Genomic DNA, 20,274 nt, shown 5'->3' with positions numbered 1-20,274 from the left:
TGCATGCTGGGCTCTGACCTGTCTGCATGGCCTTGTGTCCTCCAGCAGTTTATTGTCTTCCCAGGTCCCTGTATGTGAGTACTTGTGTGCCTTCCCTCTCCCTGTCCTGCCCTTCCACCACTGTCTGTCTGACTTTGTAGTGGCCTCCGGTGCCTGCCAGCCTGTTTGCCTTGTGCATGCGTGTGAGTGCTCTGTGCACACCTATGGCATTATCCTCAAAGTTTGCTCTTTTTTTTTTCTGTTTTGTTACAGCTTGGGTGGGTGGGTTTGGTCCTTTGGCGGGGACAGAATTTGAGCGGCTTCTACCTGGAATAATTTGACGCCATGTTCATTGAAAAATAACCCTGACTCTTAATGAGTGGTGCTGGGATGCTTTGGTTGGAAATACATGCCATCATGTTAAACCATTGCCATGTCCATCAGGTTAAGTCTGTATTCTCATGACTGCATAGCATTTGAGTACACTTTCAGTTCTGTCTCATTTGGGGAGCACTGCCCCTTTGGTCAGGTAACACTTCACTGGTGATTGCTCGTGTAGGTATTGATTTGAGATTTAATAATTGATTAAAAGAAGCATCCAGCAAGACTTTGGACTTATATTCTCAAAAAAAAAAAAAAAAAAAAAAGGCAAAGGAAGTTATCCTTAAGTTATCCTTACCCTGGTTGGTAAGGAGCTAATAAGCCCTGTTTTGTCACTGAGACGATGTGTAGTACACACACAATGTTGACAGTATTGTTTAATTTATCACAAAGTCTTAGCTCTGTTGTACATGCAAGTGTGGGGGCTTCTGTGTTCAGTCTATTTCTGCTATCCTGATGGTTTGGGGATGAATCATCAAAGGGAGCACTAGTGAAATTTGATTTGGGTAGAGCCAGCTTGGCAAGCGGAGCTGACACCTCAGCGGCTCACGGGGCTGTCAGCAGCTTTGCTGTCTGCGGAGATGCCGCGGTGGAGGAGCCAGGCCAGCAGAGCTGTGAGTGCCCAGGCCCCTGTCACCCATGGGGCTGGCCACACGCGTGGCCTGTTGTGATCTGGCCCTGCTCAGGCTCCTGCCCCGTTCCCAGCTGCCCCAGCACTGCAGCAGTCGCTGTCCCCCCCAGCCCAGCGCACGGATGGAGGAGCGCAGTCGGCAGGGAGAGGCTCCTCGGCCGCTGCTCGGGGGCTGCTTTTCCAGTGGAGGAGGTTAGAGGAGAGCAGAGCTGCTGGGCAAGACACAACCAAGCAGTTTACCTTTTTAACTACAGGCTGAAATGAGCTTGCCCAGAGGAGACAAAGATTTACTGAGCACAGTTGTTTCTCTACCCTTGCTTAAATAGGCCCATAACACTAACCCTGAAGAAGGGACCTCATTTCTCAGTGTCATTTTCCTGACGGAAATGCATATGGCAGGCAGCTTTAGAGCTTTATTTTAGCTGAGAGTTGCTTACAAATAAGTCTTGAATGAAATACCCAGCAAGGGATTGATATGAAGAGAAGCTGTGCAATGCAATAAGGAGGAATACATCTCCCAAAGAGCTGCCACAAAGGTGGGAAAGGTTCTGCCAGCCCAGCTCTCTTCTGTCAAAATGGATATGATCTCACATCTGTCAGGATTAGTTCTCTCCTGCCCAGCAAGGTGATCTCTTCAGGCCCTGACAATGTCATGCAGCTCGGGTGACTATTTTCTGAGCCAAGGTAGAACCTGAGTTACATTTTGAAAGGAATTATATTTTATTTAGCAGCACACGTGTGCTAATTCAAAAAGATCCCTTCTGCTGCCCCTGCCCAAACCCTGTGAGGTTTAGGGAATGGGCTGCTTTGCTCCAGAGCTAATAAATTGAGCAGGTGATTCCGTTTTGCAGAGCTTCAGCAGGCCCTGCGCGAAGTGTGTGACTGGCATTTGTTGCATGCTCTCTAATTAGAAGGATGTAATTTAAATGGAGGAATGTTTCATGTTAGTAATATGATTTCAAAAGGCTATGTTTGGAGGGAACGGATTGAGCCATCTCTTAATGAGTTCTGCTAATAAGATGCCAGTGGCTAAGGAAGGATAGCAAAGTGTGTGCAATTTGGCAAAGTAGTGAACAGCTTTTGCACTTCATTTTATCTGTCCTGAGGGATAGACAGGCAAAAATGTTGACTGCCCCTCATGTCCCCCTGCAGTGCAGCTGAGTACTCTCTGCTGGTTCTGTGACCCTACTAGCTGTCTCCTCCTTGTTTCAGTGCGGCGTGTTGCTCCTCGATTCTCTATCCCTCCGAGCAACCACGAGGTGATGCCTGGGGGGAGCGTGAACCTCACGTGCGTGGCAGTGGGTGCTCCAATGCCCTATGTGAAGTGGATGGCTGGTGTGGAGGAGCTGACCAAAGAAGACGAGATGCCCGTCGGTAGGAATGTCCTGGAGCTGAATAACATCATGCAGTCTGCCAACTACACCTGCGTGGCCATCTCTTCCCTTGGCATGATCGAAGCCACAGCCCAGATCACTGTCAAAGGTAAGGAACTATTACTTGCCGTGCTCCTATTGGGTTTCAACAATGTAGCCCTTTGCCAAAGTTTCTTGGCTGCAGCCAATTGACTGCTCTCTTCTGTGACTTTTCCAGTTTGCAGAGGAGGTTCCCAAAGCCACAACTTCGTATTTTCCTGCCTTCAGTATGATGAGATATTCCTCTGAAGGTCATTTTCTCTCTCCCTGCAACTGGCATGATGGACAAGCTTGTGTCAGGCCAGGTCTTTGTAACGCCATGAGAGAACCTCATTGAGTCTGTGTTGGTCTCAGCAGTGTCTGGCTTGTTCAGGGCATCAGCAGGATCAGCTCTGCACAGTGGTGGGCCACGTGTGTCTTGGAGCAGGGTCTGTGGATGTCTGCAGTCAGAGAGCTGTTCACACAGATGTCCTCTTGCAGTAAGGGTGGGACAAGAAGGTTAATCCCAGCAATGTGAAGTGTCCATGAAGCTCAACAGAAGGAGCATCCTCCCTCCCTGCAGGGAGGAGCTATATGAGTTCATTTGAAATTGGTTACATAATCCTCTGTAAATGTCTTCCCTTACTGCTCAGCTCCTTTCCCTTTCTTTTTCTTGTGTTGCTGTACTTCAGCTGTCCTTTCTGCTGACGTTTCACAAGTAGCTTGGCTCCAAAGAGGATATTGTTGCCAATTGCTGACCACAGGGTAGCCCACCACTAACAGGAGGCTGAAGGTGTCCTGCCTTTCCCATCTGGGGCCTATCAGAGCCACAGTATCTGTTTTCTTCTCTGCTTGCAGTTGATTTGTAGCTCAGATTACCACATATGTGTCATCTTCTGAGTCTGTATGTTCTTGCAGGCCCCCTCCTGCACTAAGGCCACCTTTAGCACAGAGTTTTTGCTTGAACAAATCAGAGAATTGAGTGTTAGCCCTCTCTGACCTGGAGATAACAGGAAATTCTCTGGGCTAGTCAGAGGAGACTTTTAACCTTAGCCACACCCAGCTCCCTTTGCTCACAACACCTGCACATCAGTACCTTTTCCAGCCTCTCTTTTCATACAGAGCACAGTGGTTACCTTGCTATAGTAGATACACAAGAGTGTGTAGGGAAAAGGGCCATGGTGGGATGGTGCTTTGGTCTTGGGGGGGAAGAGGTGGGAGCTGCACCATTGCACTGATGGTTTGCAGCATTCACCTCTTCATAGCTGGAGTGCCTTTGCTGCGCTCCCTCACTGGTTGACATGATGCCCCAGGACAGGGAGCAGTTTGCTCAGCTCCTTTTGCCCTTCACCTTCCTCCTTGTGTCCTTGTCTGCTTTTTCTAGACCTTCACTCTGGATATCTTACTGCCTCTCTCCCAGACTCCTTCACCCAGTGTTGCTTCTCCTGTGCTTGCTGGCAAGCAGAGCATTTTTAGTGCAGACAGGAGAAGCAAGATTACACAGAACTGATTGCACTTAAGTGTGTTGAAAGTACCAGACCTGCCCTTGCTCACATGGAGGCTGCACAGACCCAACAGCTGTCAGGAGTCAAACTTGTAATTCTTCAAAAGAAAAGGAGTTTCATCTGTCCTTGAAAGCCTGAGGAAGGCTGCCAGTTTCTAGGATGCTGTAAGAAATACGTTTCTTCAGGCCATAATAGTTTGCAGGTTGGGTTTGCCCTGAGTCCTCCCTGGGTAGTGGTGGGGTGTCTGGCTGTGGGTTGTGTGCCCTCCCCTCCCATGCCAGTTCAGCCCTGATGATCTTCTCAGTATTCATGTTGTGATAGCACTGGAGTAGGCATTCTCTCTGGTACTCAGAGCAGGCATGCCATGTGCTAAGGAGCTTGCCTTCCTCAGCTGAACCATATGAAAACTAGAAACCTGATGGCTTTGCCAAAGAATGAAGTTCTTGAATATCTTAATTTGGGTTGAGCATTTTTCCTAGTTCCTTGTCAAGCACGGCTGCATTACAAGTCACTAATTACTTTAGAGTGGTTTGTAGGAGGTTTAAACTTACTGTAGACTTTAATTCAGTCATTGTACTAAAGTATTTGTGTACTCTGCAAATCTCTCTCACACACAGTCATTCTTTTGCTTTGTTCTTGTGGTAAAATGGTAAATCTGGAAATGTGCGTTTGCAGTAGTTGTGTTCTCATTGACACTTCAGAGGTATCATTGTCAGAGTTCTTGTGTAACAATTTACTGTCTGGTTGCAGTTTGACACACCACCCAGTGAAATAGTGGATATGAAAGTTGGTAATTTCTCTGGCTGTATCTCTCCTGCATGTACTGTAATACTTACAAAGCCTTGCCCCATCAACCCTTCTAACAGCATTGTCCATGAACTACCTTTGGCCTAAGATACTGCTTCACTGGAAGCAAGAGCATAACTCCAGATTACTTTGGTGCTCTGATTGCTTTACTGTGTAAATCAGCTGTGCACCTGGCTTCTGGGGCTAGCCCAGCCCAGCAAGCATCTTCCCACTGCCGGGTGAACCCCCATGACAGAAACATTCCTGCATCCCCGTTGAATTACTTTTATTTAGCCTGCTGCTGGTAAGTGCGTCAAGCACATCTAATAACATGATTGCTCTGTTTATCCTTCCATTAAGAACCACTTCAAGCAATATATGGTAATATAAAAATGCATGTTATAGAGTATGAAATGATTTCTGCCTTTTAAAGAAGAATGTTAATGGGAGGTGGCAGCTCCATTTTTATCCCCATGCACATTGCAAGGTTTGAGCTGACTGAATTATTTAAATCACACCTCTCTGCCTTCCAATTGCAGCACTGCCAAAACCTCCGACAGAGCCATTAGTGACTGAAACAACAGCTACCAGCGTGACCCTCACCTGGGATTCAGGCAACTCTGACCCCATTTCATATTACGTCATCCAGTACAAGCCCAAGTCCCTGGAGGGCCAGTTCCAGGAGGTGGATGGTGTGGCAACCACCCGCTACAGCATAGGTGGGCTCAGCCCCTTCTCAGAGTACGAGTTCCGGGTCATCGCAGTCAACAACATCGGCAGGGGTCCCCCCAGTGACCTGGTCGAGGCCCGGACAGGAGAGCAAGCTCCTTCAAGTCCACCCCTCAAAGTGCAGGCACGGATGCTGAGTGCCAGCACCATGCTGGTCCAGTGGGAGCAGCCAGAGGAGCCCAATGGACAGATCCGAGGGTACCGCGTGTACTACACCACCGACCCGCACCTGCCTTTGAGCATGTGGCAGAAGCACAACACTGACGACAGCCACCTCACCACCGTGGGCAGCCTCATCACAGGCACCACCTACAGCATCCGCGTCCTGGCCTTCACTTCGGTGGGCGACGGGCCCCCCTCGGACATCATCCAGGTCAAAACTCAGCAAGGGGGTACGTATGGAGTGGGGCAGGGGGCTCCGTGGCCATCCCAGCGCTGCACGGCTCAGCTGAGTGTCTGACCTGCACCAAGCATCACAGCTGCACTCAGTGCTCAAACGATTGCATGTCAGAGAGGGTGGGGGGGTATTCCCACCCCATCAGATTTATGCTCTGAGATTGTCCTGAGGAGCTGGTATCAATCTCGGTGCAAGTAACAGCCCACAGTTTCATCTGAGATACAGTGGCTCAAAACGTGACACAAGGTCCTGGACATGGATGGCGGCACATGTGTAACTGTTGGAGCCTTCTGGGGTCTGAGTACCCATGTGGAAGGAAGGATCTGGGATGCAGTGAGGGTCTGGAAGTGAGCACGATCCCCATAGTCACCCACCTGAGTGACAGAGCTGCTTGCTTGTGGCCTGAGTTGTTTTAAATCCACAGTACAGGAGAGGAGGAATGTTCTGGCAGAAATGAAGGAGGTTCCTCACAAAGTGAAATGCTGACTTTGCCAAGTCATGCAACTCTTCTCGCCTCTTCTGGCCCTAACCATGTGTTTGTTCCCCAGTTCCTGCCCAGCCAGCTGACTTCCAGGCAGAAGCAGAGTCTGATACCCGCATCCTGTTGACATGGCTGCCTGCCTCTCAGGAACGCATTACTAAATATGAGCTGCTGTACTGGGAAGGGGAGGATGGCACTCAGGTGAGGATCCTGCCTAGCAGCTCTTGGGGCTGGACATGGCGATTTATCAGTTTGGGAAGGGTGTGTGCTCAAGCCAGGGTGGTAACAGAACTGTTTTCTTTGTGTTTCTTCTGCCTCAGTGGTGTGCAATAGGAACGTGGCATTCTGGTTTCTGTGTAAGTGACTTCAACAGTTCTTGTTCATGCTAGCAAAGTAGCTAGTGACTGGTTTGGGACTGGAAAGGCTCAGAATGCTGTGACAGCATCCCTGAGGCATGCTTACTGCTGGTGCCTGTGAACAGTCACACTTCTGGGCAAGTCTGAAATGGCCTCCAACATGTGTCTCTGGCCCCAGGACTGGTTAGATGTAAAAAGCAGATTGAAGGTGGCCTAGAGAGAGCCCTTCCACATTTACTGCAGGTCCCTAAAGGAAGTCTAGTTCAAGATACATCAAAGGTAGTGCTGGCTTCAAGACAACATAGCAAGAATTGTGCCATGACACCATCACAGTGTCCCATGGTCTTCTCCCTCTCCTCTTATTATAGTGGCATGAGAGCTGCCAAAAATAAGTGCCTTTCAGGTGAAGTGTCAACAAATCAAGCACTTTTCCAGCAGTGTTTTGGTGCATTAGAGATCCTGACTGCTGCAGGGCAAGGGCTTTACTCTGTTTCACAGACAGTATACTGTCTATTGGGAGAAAACAAACTTGTGTGTCCTGTGGCCCTTGTCTGAACTTGTATAGCTGGACCCAGCTTCCCACAAAGCTCTCAGGCCAGTGAGTGCAGTCTGGACACCAGACAGTGTAGCCTCGCTCTGGCAGAGGTCTGCTTCCCTGCAGAGTCCTGGTGTATCACCCAGGAAGCTCTGTGCTTTGGAGTCCTGCAGGACTGCAGGCAGGTTTGGCTGTGTGGCTGTGACTTTTTGTGGGTCCAGAATGGCTGCACACCAGCTCTTCTGTGTCCTCTAACTACACCAAATAATCTATTTCTTTTTTTTTTTTTGGCAGCAAAAGGTGGAATTTGACCCAACCTCCTCATATGCTGTGGAAGGTCTCAAACCAGACACATTGTATAAGTTCCGTCTGGGCGCCCGATCAGAGCTGGGGGTAGGAGTTTACACCCCCACGGTGGAAGCCAGAACTGCCCAATCCAGTAAGTGCCAATCCAGATGTTCAACACTGCTGGAGACAAAGCAAAAGTGGTCCATTTTCCATCTCCTGGGCCCAGAGAAGCCCAGTGCCTCTGCACTTGTGGGTTTGCAGGGATGCCAGCATGCAGTTTGCTCAAGGGAGTAATGGGGAAAGTCAGCTGGGGTTTGGTTGGGGGCTCTTTGGCAGAGTGGGTGCACCCAAGGGGTAAGTTGTTTCTTTGTGTCCCTTTGATCATACTGTCTTTCCCTAAGGGTAGATTCATAAAAACTGATGGAGGAGTAAAACAGGCTGGGAAATTGCTTTGGAGAGATTGATTTGAGTGGGTTTGTGCATCTCTATGAATTTACTCCCATGCAGGCAAGCTGTCTGGACAGGCAGCATATGGGTATTTGGCTCTAAATGTGACTGTCTCCAAACCATTGGATTTTCACCCCTTCACTCCCCATTCCAGCTGCCTTGCTTACACAGGAGTCCATCCCTGACCCATACAGTTGATTGCAAGGTGAGGCATCCTGTGAGGCCAGGTGTGCCTGTGGCTGTCAGGCAGCTGGAAGAGTCATTTTGGGGAAGTGGCTGTTTGCCAGTGTTGTGTGAGCAAGTGAGGCTGCTGCTTCTGGGACTGCAGTGCTAGGGGAAACCAGAGCAAGCTGCAGTTGAGTTAATAGAGAGGCTCAATAATGAGGTGACCCAGGCAATATCACTTTCATCCTGGCTCTGCCCTGTGTGATCACAGAGCGGGAGTTTGCACTGCTCTGATTGGCAGCTCAAAGTGCTGCGCATAAGCAGATTAGGGCTATCAAAGGGCCCTGCGATAAGCTCGTTTTCACTAACGATTTTTGGGCTTGCCATTATGCAAAGGGCATTAAAAGGGGGGAAAAAGACATTTCTGTTAGCACCGTCTGTCTGGGATTTACTGCTCTGTGGAGTGAGCAGTTGGCACAGGCAGCCAGCCTTCCCTGCAGGGAGGGCAGCAGCATGCACAGCAACCAGGAGTGTGAGATGGCCATTAGAAAGGGAGCTCTGGCAGGGAAGAACAGCTATGCTCACTTTTAGAATGACCTTCTCTTTGAGGAAAACTCAGCTTCATTAACATACCAGTCCCAGGCATTCCTCCTCCTCGTTAATTGAGCTAATGATGTCTTAGAGCTGTACAATAGGCAGGTATGAAAATGGAGAAAGGTTCAGATCATGCAGTTATAAATATTTGAACACTGAGAGCAAATTCTGAATATGGGGATTTGTATACCTGTTTCAGATAGCTTTTGTATTGATAGCAAAGGTTGAAGTAATTCTCCTGCCATGTAAATTAATTCCATCAGTGGATGCTCTTATCCTTGAACACACTTAATCAGAGACATCTCCATGCATAAATGAGTCCTTCAGAGTCTCACAACAGTCCAAGTAAGAAACGCTTGCTTCATGGACTCGTCAAGGCAGACTCTTATCATGACCTACTCTACCTGTTGTCTGCTCACAAGGCATCTCACACCAGTCTGGTTTTAAGGTTGTCACTTCAGTGGCCAGTGGTGCAGTAGCTGACTGGTTCTGGCTTCTGTTTAGTCAGAGAAATGCTCATAGGCTGGAAGAGATTTGGCATTTAGCCTCAGGAGTACCTTGGTTTGACCAGTGAAGCCCTCCTCACACTGAAGTACCTAAGAATCTTTAGACTGACCCAAGAAGTGACCTGGGTCTTGGTTTACAGGCCCCTGCTTGAATAGATTTCTGACACCACTCTATTCTATGACAGAAGCCATTGGCAGTTGCTGAGCTATTCAGTGAGGGTGACAGACCACTCACTGTCTGAACAGTCCCAATGCAGGATGGAGCCTTGAGTACTGGGGGACTCAAAACCAAGTAGGTCTTTGAGAAAGGTGTGCTTTACCTTGGCAGAAGTTGTGTGCACAGTGCACAACTTCCAGGCAGAAATCCATTGGTCTTTACTTGGCAACACCTTGTATTAGATGGTTCAATTGGTCCCCTCTGGTCTTAGAATTTACTAAATTAGAAACACTACAGCTCCTAGCTTCAAATTAGTCTCCTTCCTGCATTTTTCCATCTGGTTACCCTGAGAAAGGCTGTTAGATCATGGAGCTTGACACATTAGGTGGGACACAAACTGCAGGAGCAGTCAGATTCCTGCTTTCCAAAAAGCATCTCTTCAGTCTCTATTCCTGTCCCTGACACACCAGTCACGGGGAAGGTAGGAGGCCCATGATCACTAGTGACTCACTAATGGGCTGGAGAAGGATGCTGGTCTTGCTTTTCTTGTGGCACCCCTGCTCAGGAGTAGTGGGCATGCTTGTGTGGAAAGGCCAGAGGGAGGCAATGCCCTTCTGAACCCTTCAGCAGCACAGCTGAGACCTCATCTCCTGAGCAGGCAGCTGCTTTCTAGGTTGTCTTTCCTGCTAAGCTGCTCACTTAGTTGCTGGGCACCCTGCAAACAGTACAAGCAGTGCTGCTTTGAGGGCCTGAGGAGCACGGGGGAGTTTTCCAAGAGTCTGGAGTGCCTCAGGCAAGAGGAATGATGCAAGAGGGAAGCATCAGCTCTGTGCCCATTAGGCCTTGGCATTAAAATGCTGTTCTCCCTTGAAATACTAAGGTGGGTCCTAAGTCTGCCTTTTCCCTAGCCTGAGGAGCAGGTGGGTTGGATGGTGCACAGAGTTGCTGTGGGCTGTCGGGGGAGGCTGTCGTGAGTAGCCTGGAGGCAGCAGAGGTTTGCACAGTGTGTGTGGGTACATCTGCATGTGTGGGTGCATGCTGACCACCCAGTCTGCTCTTTGCTGGCCCCAGGAGGGACACTTCAACTCCTTGTGCATTTTAAGTTGATCCTGCTCATGTTATCAAGTTTTATTTTGCTTTCTTTAAGTGTTAATTTGAGCTTTTGACTTGCACATCATGTGTGTGACTCTTACCCAGTCAACAGCCAACTTTTGACTTGCCCACACTGCCATCAAAGCTACCTTTGGAGAATAAGCTCACTGCTGCATGCCAAGGGGAGCTGTGGAGGTTCTGTCAAAGCACATCTCTTCTGTGAAGGGCAGACAGTGGCAAAGGAAAGGTTTGCTGAGCCCCTTGTGTCTCACCTGTCCTGTCTGAGGATGCCACCAGGCACTTTGTCTACATTATGTCCTCCATTGTAGGTGTTGCTTTGGTGCTATATCTTCTTACTCTCTTCCCTGCCACTTCTCTGCTGATTTCCCAAAAGAGTGTGAGGATTCACTTTTTACCCCTGCTCCCTTTTCACTATACCAGATGGCAGGGCTGATCCTGTGCTGCCTCACTCACATAGGCAACTGTTTGCTTCCACGCATTGCTTTGACTTCTCTTTCCTCCAATGTAGCTCCCAGAGCAGCAGCCTGACTGCTCAGGCATCGTCTCTTGCAGCTCCATCACTCTCCTTCATCTTTCATCTCTCCAGGCATGTGAGCCCAAGCATCAGGAATGTTCCCTGCTCTCTGAGCACAGGAGTGGGCATTAAAAGTTACATGCATTCTGCAGCTGTTTCTGCAAGCAAGTGGGCCTTGTTCCCAGCAAGTAGAGGTCACCGGTGGCACTGGGGGGGTCCTGCTGCCCTCTGCTTTCCCAGATCTTCTGCCACTGCCAACCTGTGCCCAGCAAAGCTAAGGCACCATTGCTGAGTGCTTGAATTACCTGAGGTCCTTGCTGCCATGTGGAGTGATGTAGGTTGTGTTCAGCCGTGAGCAGACAGGGTTGTGCCCCTGCAAGGCTGGTGGCTGCAAGGACTGAAGCATAGGGGAGGGCAGCAGTCTTTTTTCAGGCATTTCTATGTTTCCGGATGCAGTGAAGAATGGAAGCTGTCTTTCACCTGCCATGGCAAAGCAGGATACTTTGTACTCCATTATGCTTGTCCATGCAGCTTTCCAGTCTTAGAGCAGCAGTGTGCATTTTTTTTTTTTTTTTGGTTTTTTTTGTTTTTTTTTTTTTTTTTTTTTGGTTTTTTTTTTGTTTTGTTTTGTGATGATGGCCTGCCCCCTCTGCTTAGGGCAGAGTTTCCTTCTGGATGAGCACCCAGGGATGGAGCCATCTCCCTTGTTCCTTCCCTGACTATGTGGGCTCCTTTCCTTCTCCAGATTTCCGCTCTTGCCTTCTGTGCAGGCATGCTGTCTGCAGCATCCCAGGGCAGTGAGGCCAAATGACAGGGGGCTGATGCTGCCGTGAGAGGGCTGCCATGCTGCCAGAGCCCTGGTGCAACCAACCAGACAGCAGTTCTGCAAGGCTGGAGAAGGGAATGAACCAGGCAGATGTCCTAAAGATGCTTTGCTTTGTCCAGATCATCTCCCCTTTCCTGATCTCTCTTCTCCCACCCACATTTGTTTTACTGCTCTTCCCCAGTGTGCTGTGTGGAGAGACTTCTCTCCCAGTGATCCCAATGAGAAGCAACTGTTGCCTGGATCCCATTCCTCCTCCTGTGGACAGATAACATTGCCAGGGCTTAGAAGTTAATGCAAACTGCAGGTGCTTTTTTTGCCTGGGACAGGGGCAAGACCTGCTTACTTTCCACTGTACAAATCCATAGGCCAGGAAGTTACTGAGGCAGGTAACCAGTGAGGCAGGCATGAAGCAGTCAGTCCCAGATCCAGGGATTTGTGCAAAGCAGCACAACCACATTATCTCTTGTTCCTGCATGGTGCCTGGCCCCACCTGGTTAGGATGCAGCATACAGCTGATGGTCATGATTTTAAACCCTGCCAGGACAAACTTCCTCCAACCTCAGTCGCCTCCTTTCCTTATCAACTTTTGTTTCCTCCACTTGTCTAGGAGTGAGTTTTCACAAGCCTTCCTACAATCTGGTGTGTGAGTTTCCCTTCTGCCACTCTTGCCTTCTGCAGCTTCCTACCTCTTCTGGTTTCCATCTGCTTCAGATCTTCACTGAAAGCATCTTTCTTGTCCCTACCAGTCTCTCTCTCGCACCCTCCGCATGCCCCGCCTTCATTACTGCCATTTGTTGTGTTTGGTAAAATGAGTGTCCAGAACTGCTTTGGGAAGAGATGTTCTCTGATGCAGAACAGCACTTCCATCTCCATGCTGTTCATCTGGCCTTCAAATAAAAATTGCCCCCCTAGTGCCATCTTTAATGATCTGTGAGGATGGCAGGCAGTTGTCCACATGTGTGTTCAGTGCTCCGTTGGCTGGGTAAAAGTTCCCTGTGCATTTTGGTTTGTCCTTCCATTCATTTCCCTTCATCTCCCCACTTCATTTATTTATCCCCAGCCCCCTCCGCCCCACCCCAAGAAGTCGAGTGTGTAAGCACCAGCTCCACCACCATCCGGGTAAGTTGGGTGCCACCGCCCGCCCAGAGCCGCAATGGGCTCATCACCCAGTACTCCATTGCCTACCAGGCAGTGGAAGGAGATGACAACACCAAGCATGTGGTGGATGGCATTGGACGGGAGCATTCCAGCTGGGAGATCAAGGACCTGGAGAAATGGACAGAATACAAGGTGTGGGTAAGGGCTCACACCGATGTGGGGCCAGGACCGGAGAGCATCCCCGTGCACGTGCGCACTGACGAGGATGGTAGGTGTTACTGAACAACTCCTTCAGCTACTGCCAGGGGTTAACCAGGACTCTGCCAAATCAGTTGCTGGAAAGGGGGAGAAAGGGAGGAGGGACTTTGACCTGGGAGCGGCTTTCAAGCAGGACCAGAGAGTGTCAGGAGCAGTGCTCCAGGCAGCAGATCTCAACAGTTGCCCTGGAGTGGGGTTGGGGAATTGCTTTTCTGGCCCGTGTTCTGACTCCAGGTTGTGTCAGATATCTCATCGTGGTCCTTCGGGGTCGTATTTGTTCAGCAGTGCTTCCTGTGCATGCAGAGAAGCATTGCTCTGCTTTCTATTGTGGTTTATAGTGGGTGGTGGTGGTGGATTCATTTTTATTGAAGGTAGAATGAGCTCTCCCAGCCAAAGGCTTCTCTTATGAGATCAGGACTTAAAGTTTACTTGTTGACCTGAAATCCAGCAAACTAAAGAGGGGGAAAGCAATCCATTTGAAAGTTGTAGATACTGCAGTAAAGCTGCTTCCTGCTCCAGCTTCCAGGCAAGCCACAGCTTATATAAAGCTTCTCTTCCCCTCAAGAGTCAGAATAGCGCACGTACAGAGCACTTTACTGGATACGACAGCTTTAAAGAGAAATTGCTTTGTATTAGCAGGGCTGTCAGTTATGTCATCATGATTTAAGCCATTTCCTTTGAAAGTGCCAGGGCTCAGGGTGACAGTAGGAGCTCCCGTGGTTTCGTGCTGACCCAAGAAAGCTGCAGATTTAATGGGAGAAGAAGGAGATGGAGCGTCCAGGCAAAGAAAGCGTGATCTCTGCATTACCCAGTCAGTGTAGGAAATTGAAACCAGACATGTTACAGTTTCCCTAAATGGGCTGCCACTGTCCCCCATGTCTCCATGGCTCTGAAAGTGGCGTCTGGGAATGCTTGCTGACTGCATTCCTGGGCTGGCAAACACATCTGTGTGTGTCCTGCTGCCTGTATTGTTTGCTTCAGTTCTCATTCAGCAGAATTGTAGCCCAGGGGAAGCTGTTACCCCAGAAATGTCGCAACAAGCTCTCTCAGTTAGATTTTGGGCACCATGGTTGGACATTCCAGCTTAGCTGTCAGGAGCGATTTTATATTCCTCTGACATGCTGATGCTCAGTAGATACCCATGATGAAGCAATGAGAAATGCTAAACTGTGTTCTGAAAACAAATTGAACTTTCCCTGTTTGGATCTCAGATGCAGCACATGCTTCCCATAGTGGGGCAGGACAGAGTTCCTCAAAACACTGTGGTGTGCTCATATTCACATCTTTTTGTGTCCGTGCAACATCCCCATATCATGTCCTGCCAAGGCCTCCCGCCTTCCCGTGCCAGCAGAGCTTGACACACGGCTTCTGTCTGGCTCTCAGGGAGGATCTTGTTTTCCACTTGGACTCCCAGCTGTGTGTGTGGGCAGGTGTCTTGCCAGGGCAGGAGAGCCCTGTGGCTTGTGCAAGGTCACTGCACTAAGTGAATTGTGGATTACAGCATAGGCTGCTCCAGGCAGAAGGGGGTAACTGCTCAAGCACAGCCCCCACCCTTCCCACACCTTGGCCTCTTGGTGCTAAAATGCTCTGTTCCTCCTTTCTGTATTTTATTAAATTATCTACAATTACGAAGGACATCTGGGGGAAAAAAATGAATTGCCCTGCAGCTTAAGAACTGTGCTTACCTGCTGGGTGACTGTTTCTTCCCATTTAGTTGGTTGAAATAGCAATACTCATTATGTCTGCTTGTCAGGTATCCATCCCTAATTATCTAATACTGATTTCTTGCTGTGTTGAGAATTGGGGCATATGAGGTTCCAAACCTCCAGATTTTCCCAGGGCAGTGAAAGGTGAAAAGGGTCCTGCAGGTGAGGTGATAGGATGGAGCCCAGGTCCTTCACTTAGTGCTGGGCACTTGGGTAGCGTCAGTATCCTCCACAGAGAGTGCACACCTCTACTCCCAGCTGCTTCAGCCAGAAGGAGCTTTCCAGGAGCAACTGAGAAGCTAATTTTTTAGAATTGACATTTTTGTCACAGTCAATGCAGGAGCAAAATATAATAAGGAGGTAATTTTTCCAAATGGTAAATAGGGTATAAATACATTTTTAAACGGGCCTCACCTTGCAAGAAAATTGATATTTTCTGGGCAGTGTAATTTTTCATTTTATTATCAAAAAGCATTGAGCTAGCCGTGCATGAAATACAGTCCCCAGAGCTGTCACAATCCCCACAGGCCCCTTTATCTGGCTGAGTTCAGTGACTGCTGTCTCTGAGCTCTGGGTTATTGTTTTAGGATGGTGCTTTTCCCCTTCATTAACCTCTCACTGTCACAGGGGAAGAGCATGTGTGTGCTCTGGCTGGTGGCAGGTACCAAGGCTCCCTGCAAAAGAGGCTCAGCACCCAGTCATGCTACCTGGGGCTGTTGGACTTCCTTTAGATGGGAGGTGGTGTGTCAGGCAAGATGCTAAGAAGGCTTTAAAACCCCTGCCTGTGCCCAGGGCATCCTGAGCTGCAGGGGGTCACCATAGTCTTTATATTCTGCTGTATTCTTCTATTCTTCCTTGCTTCCCTACTGCTGGAGGTGAGAGGGAGAGAGGATCTTGGGTCTGATTCAGCACAATGGCTTTCATTAGGGATGCTCCTGCATATCACAATTACACTCTTTCTTACTGAGAGTAGCAAAAGAGAAGGGGTCAGGGATGTGGTCTTGCTGAAAGACTGCAGTGTGATGTCCTGGGCAGGTACAGGAAGCTTGCACCACGTCCTGGCAGTGAGATGGGGGGAAAGATAGCAAAGGAGTGAGAGGTAGTGGCAGTGGTTGTGTGGTGCCTGCTAACTGTTCTCCCGTGTGTGTTGCAGTGCCCAGTGCCCCACCGCGAAAGGTGGAGGTGGAGTCTGTGAACTCGACTGCCATCCGGGTGAGCTGGAAGCTGCCCATCTCCAACAAGCAGCATGGGCAGATCCGCGGGTATCAGGTTACCTATGTGAAACTGGAAAACAACGAGCCCCGAGGGCAGCCAGTGATCAAGGACGTCATGCTGTCAGAAGCACAGGTACAGTGTGGGGACCACCAGATGGTGGGCATGGCTCCTTCCCTCTCTGCAGAGGGCAGGCTGGCTGGGTCCAAGTATTTCTTGGCCTCGTGTTGCAGCTCCAGAGTGTGGGACTCAGCCTGGCTGAGCAAGGCAAGCAGTTTATCCTTAAACTGTGGCTTAAACAGGGGTAAAAAGTTTAATCAGGGAAGGATTACTGTAGAAAAGGTGATGTATTGGATGATGTTTCTCTCTCACCCCTTCTGTGATACAAACCTCTCCGCCTGCCACATCTTGTTCAGACTCCACCTAGGGCAAACTGTGCTTTGTCTGTCCATTTACAAATGGTCAGAAAGTTTTAAATAAGCCTTGAGTCTGTTTCTTTTGTGATACTGAGTATGTTCAGGGCAAAGTGTCTTTCTTGATAGCATCCTCCTGGGTGCTGCCTGCTTGTAGGGTGCATGGGTGGCTCTGCACCCCTGTGTGGGCACAGCATGCCAGGCAGAACAGTAATCCTGGCTCAGCAAAACCTCCCCTCCCTCCTGCTTTTGCAGGGCAGGGACTTGGTGTTGCATTGCTTCTGGAAACCAAACTGTAGGAGAAGCCAGCTTAGTCCGGTAAAGGCTGGGGAGGAAGAAAACAACGAGGTAGAGGCCCACATTCCCTGTAAATTACTTGGTCCTCTGCAATCCCCACACAACAATCTGTTCATATTTAGGCCATCTCATGGATACCTCACTGGCTGTGAGCTGCAGCCCCCTTCCCTCACACTGCTCCAGGCACAGCTGTGCACTCTGCACAGCCCAGGAATGCATAGTTGCTTGCCTCTTTCCCAAAGTCCAGGGAAGTTTTTGGTGCCCTGTGTGCAATGAAATACAACTCTTCTTTGGAGCAGGGGTCCTTCATCCTGGATGACCCACGCTGTTCTCAACTAAGATAATCGTATAAATGAAGAACAGGATCTGCTGCTGTTGGAAGCAACAAGGAATCGATTCAGAGCTGGCTTGCTTGAATGATGCCCTGTATAAATACTGGAGAGCTGCAACGATTAATTGATCTGTCTCCTGAATGCAGCTGTGAATCATTTATGTTTTGTCAGTGGGGAGTGCAGTGCACAGAGGCAGCTTTAGTCCCCGTTCATATTCTGAAGGAGAAAATTCAGTAATAATATGGAAGGGGAAAAGTTTAAAGACAGAAACTACTTTGAGGGTCCTTGCAGTGTTGTCTGGAGCACATCTCTGGTTATGTTTCAGATGTAGCTTTGTTTTAATAGTTAGAGAAGCTGCTTACTGCCCTTTACTTATGCCAGTAGGATATAATCTTCTGTGTTGTTAGGACAATTGAGGCTGTGTTGTTCAACTGGAGTTTGTAGTTAATGGGTTGGTCCCAAGTGTAGGTGGGCGAAGTTGGCAATGTTTTTCTTCTTGGTGTTTTCAAATATTTTATGCTTGCCCAGCCAGTTCTGCTTTCACTCCTTACTCATACATTTCAGAGAGAGACATCCCATGCTGATGTGCAGAATGAGGATGCCAGAGCCAGAAACTTTTGAAGGAGTGCTGGATTTTGCATTAGTTTCAATGTGTGCATCAAGGAGGCAAGTTCCTTGAAGTTTCCTGGCCTCTCAGGCCATTTGTCACTCTTCCATATTTGGTGAATTTATGTGGGAAAGTTCTTGATTTCTGTGATATTTTTTCCTGCTGTGTATGGTGGTGAACTCATCCACTGTAATTTTTGGAAGTGAAATCACAGCTGCAGAGAAACCTCTGCTCTGAAAGAGTCATGTCACTCTTGGGATAAACTAATGGTGACCCTGCAGGGAGGAGGTTTCACTGACTTGGCAGAAGAGATCTCTATTTCCCAAAAGAGTGAGAAGCCAGGCATGACCTGTGCATGTGATGAAATACATCTGCTCCAGATGCTGAAGAACTCTGTAAGAGCTGCCATCTTTCAGTACAGCAGAGCGTGTCTTTGCAAGCAGCCAGACGAAACTTTAACGAGTAGTCCTGGAAGAGTCATCTTCTATGAAAGAAAACAAAAACATACACTGGAAAACCTGCCCCTGAAGGTCATAGGATGAAGATGGCCACAGTTCAGTACTCATAAACACTCACAAACATTTGTACCAGTGCACAGGGAGAGAATTATATGAATTGAAAGTCTTGGGGTCAGAGAAGAAAATCTCTGGACAGGTAGGCAGAGCCCCTCCTCCTTCCTAGCCAGGCTGTCTGCTGCTTTGAGTAGGTATGTACCACATAATCTTCTGCCTGCAGACAGTGTGAAGACACTGATACTAAAGCTGACTCATGATTTTTCCTTATTGAAGATGAGAAATGGAAAGAGAGTAAACGAAGATGAAAGGAAAAAGGCAAGGGAACGGAGATGTTAGCTATGCAGATAATATGGATTCGGAGCTTTCAAAACCGTTTGAGCGGAAAGGACTGAAACATCAGCAGAGACGTGGGGGCCCTGGTGCTGGAGAGATCACATTTTATTTTACAGCCTCCTGCCTCGGCAGAGTAATCAGTTGTTAAGAAGGTCCTGTGATGGAGCTGAGGCCTCTCCCTCCCCTCTGTGGCTGTGCCTGTGACTGATTACCTCTGTCAGGATTCTGTGTGCCTTCCAGTCTGAGCTCTCACCTCCTACTGACAGCCTGATGGACAAGCAAATGTGACCCTACCCTGTGGAGGGGCTCCCAGGGTTGTGCAGCTGCAGAGCTGGATCAGGTACCTGCAGCATCTCTTGCCTGGCCCGTGCCTGTCACAGCTCAGCCGGGTCCCATGGGCAATAGCAGAAGATTGATCTCTGTGCCCTGGGTCTTGGATAAAGCACCAAGAGTGGACTTTTGAAAGGAGCATTAAGCTTGACAGGGGCCCAACTCATTTCCTTGGTCTCCAATCTTGGGCAGCTGCTGGATGTTAGGAGGGGCAGTGGGCTTTAACCCTGCCCAAACAGCTTTGCAGGGCTGGCTGGGAACAGCTGGGTACACAGAGGTCAGGCTTTGTGGAGAAGAGTTTCCTGCCACCTTCTCCTCCTGCTGTGCAAACAGTCATGGCACAGGAGAGATATGTGCTGCCCACAAGAAGGGCTGCAGGCTCACAGGAGGGTGGTGTGGTCTCTGCAGGCAGCACTTCACCAACCAGCATGCAAACTAAGTGCACATCCCACCAGCATGCTCCAGAAGAGCAGGAAGAAGAAATGGCAATCACTTCAAGCTATTGGATTGAGATCAAAGGAGAAAGCAGAGACTTCAATTCTCCTTGAGCAGTACCTACCCCAGGCACAACACAGGAATTTACAACCTCCCTCTTTCATGGCATGATAGTCAAGGACCTTTCTTTGAATGTACTTGGAACATCTCATATATGTGTACTTGTCTAGGTGGAGTCTGGCATGGAGGTGGCATTCTCTGCTTCCTAAGTGGAACAAAACTGTAAGGCATCATCCAAGAGGCACTTCAGTGAAGTGCCCAAGATGAAGTTCTGGTACCCTCAGACCCCTCTGCATCTCATTGACCAAGTAACTGAGTTTATGACTGGAGTTCCACAATTGCACCCCAGTCACTGAAGAAGAGAGAAGGATCTGCAGGAAAACCAATATTGGCTTCCTGTAGCTGGGACTGTTGAGGGCTTGAATCTGTCTTTTGCAAGAGCCTTGGTCAGGGAAAACGGCCGTTCCCTGGTGAGACATGACTATGCTGTGTTGAAGTGTAAAATGAAACATTAAAGCATTGCAGCTGCCATAAATACACACTGTTAGCTTTAGCACTTCCCAGAGCCATCCTGCCTCATGCACACAGCCTTCTCTCAGTTCTTTTTATGACTGCTCCTGGGCTTTTCAGATCAATTTGTCTTACTGACCAACCTTAAACAGTTAAGAAGCAATTGAGCTAGTTTAAGGAAGGAAATGTTTTGATCTGTAGATTAAATTTTTGTAACGAAACTGAATTTCTGCCAAGGTATTTATGCAGGCCTGGCTTTTCACAGTTGTTACTCCAGCACAGATCTCAAGGCATTTCTTTGCACTCTGATCTAATGCAAGATTAAAGTCCACTGAAACATTAGAGCAGACAGAGTTTGAACGTTAAACACTCGGTTTAAAATCCTAG

General features: G+C 48.8%; 1 protein-coding gene across 7 annotated transcripts in view; it reads left to right on the top strand.

The window, feature by feature from the left end:
• The window catches only part of PTPRF (protein tyrosine phosphatase receptor type F), a 375,785-nt gene that overhangs the window by 299,625 nt on the left and 55,886 nt on the right, over positions 1-20,274 (top strand). For all 7 annotated transcript variants that reach the window (XM_030226334.2, XM_030226335.2, XM_030226333.2 and 4 more), the window contains 6 exons: positions 2,204-2,473; positions 5,213-5,794; positions 6,348-6,481; positions 7,466-7,610; positions 12,842-13,147; positions 15,997-16,190. In XM_030226334.2, the coding sequence (XP_030082194.2) occupies positions 2,204-2,473; positions 5,213-5,794; positions 6,348-6,481; positions 7,466-7,610; positions 12,842-13,147; positions 15,997-16,190 (1,631 nt within the window). The remainder of the gene's footprint in view (positions 1-2,203; positions 2,474-5,212; positions 5,795-6,347; positions 6,482-7,465; positions 7,611-12,841; positions 13,148-15,996; positions 16,191-20,274) is intronic.

The sequence above is a fragment of the Serinus canaria genome, chromosome 8 (genome assembly GCF_022539315.1).
Source record: "Serinus canaria isolate serCan28SL12 chromosome 8, serCan2020, whole genome shotgun sequence".
Taxonomy (NCBI): Eukaryota; Metazoa; Chordata; class Aves; order Passeriformes; family Fringillidae; genus Serinus; species Serinus canaria.
This window is presented reverse-complemented; position numbering and strand designations above follow the sequence as displayed.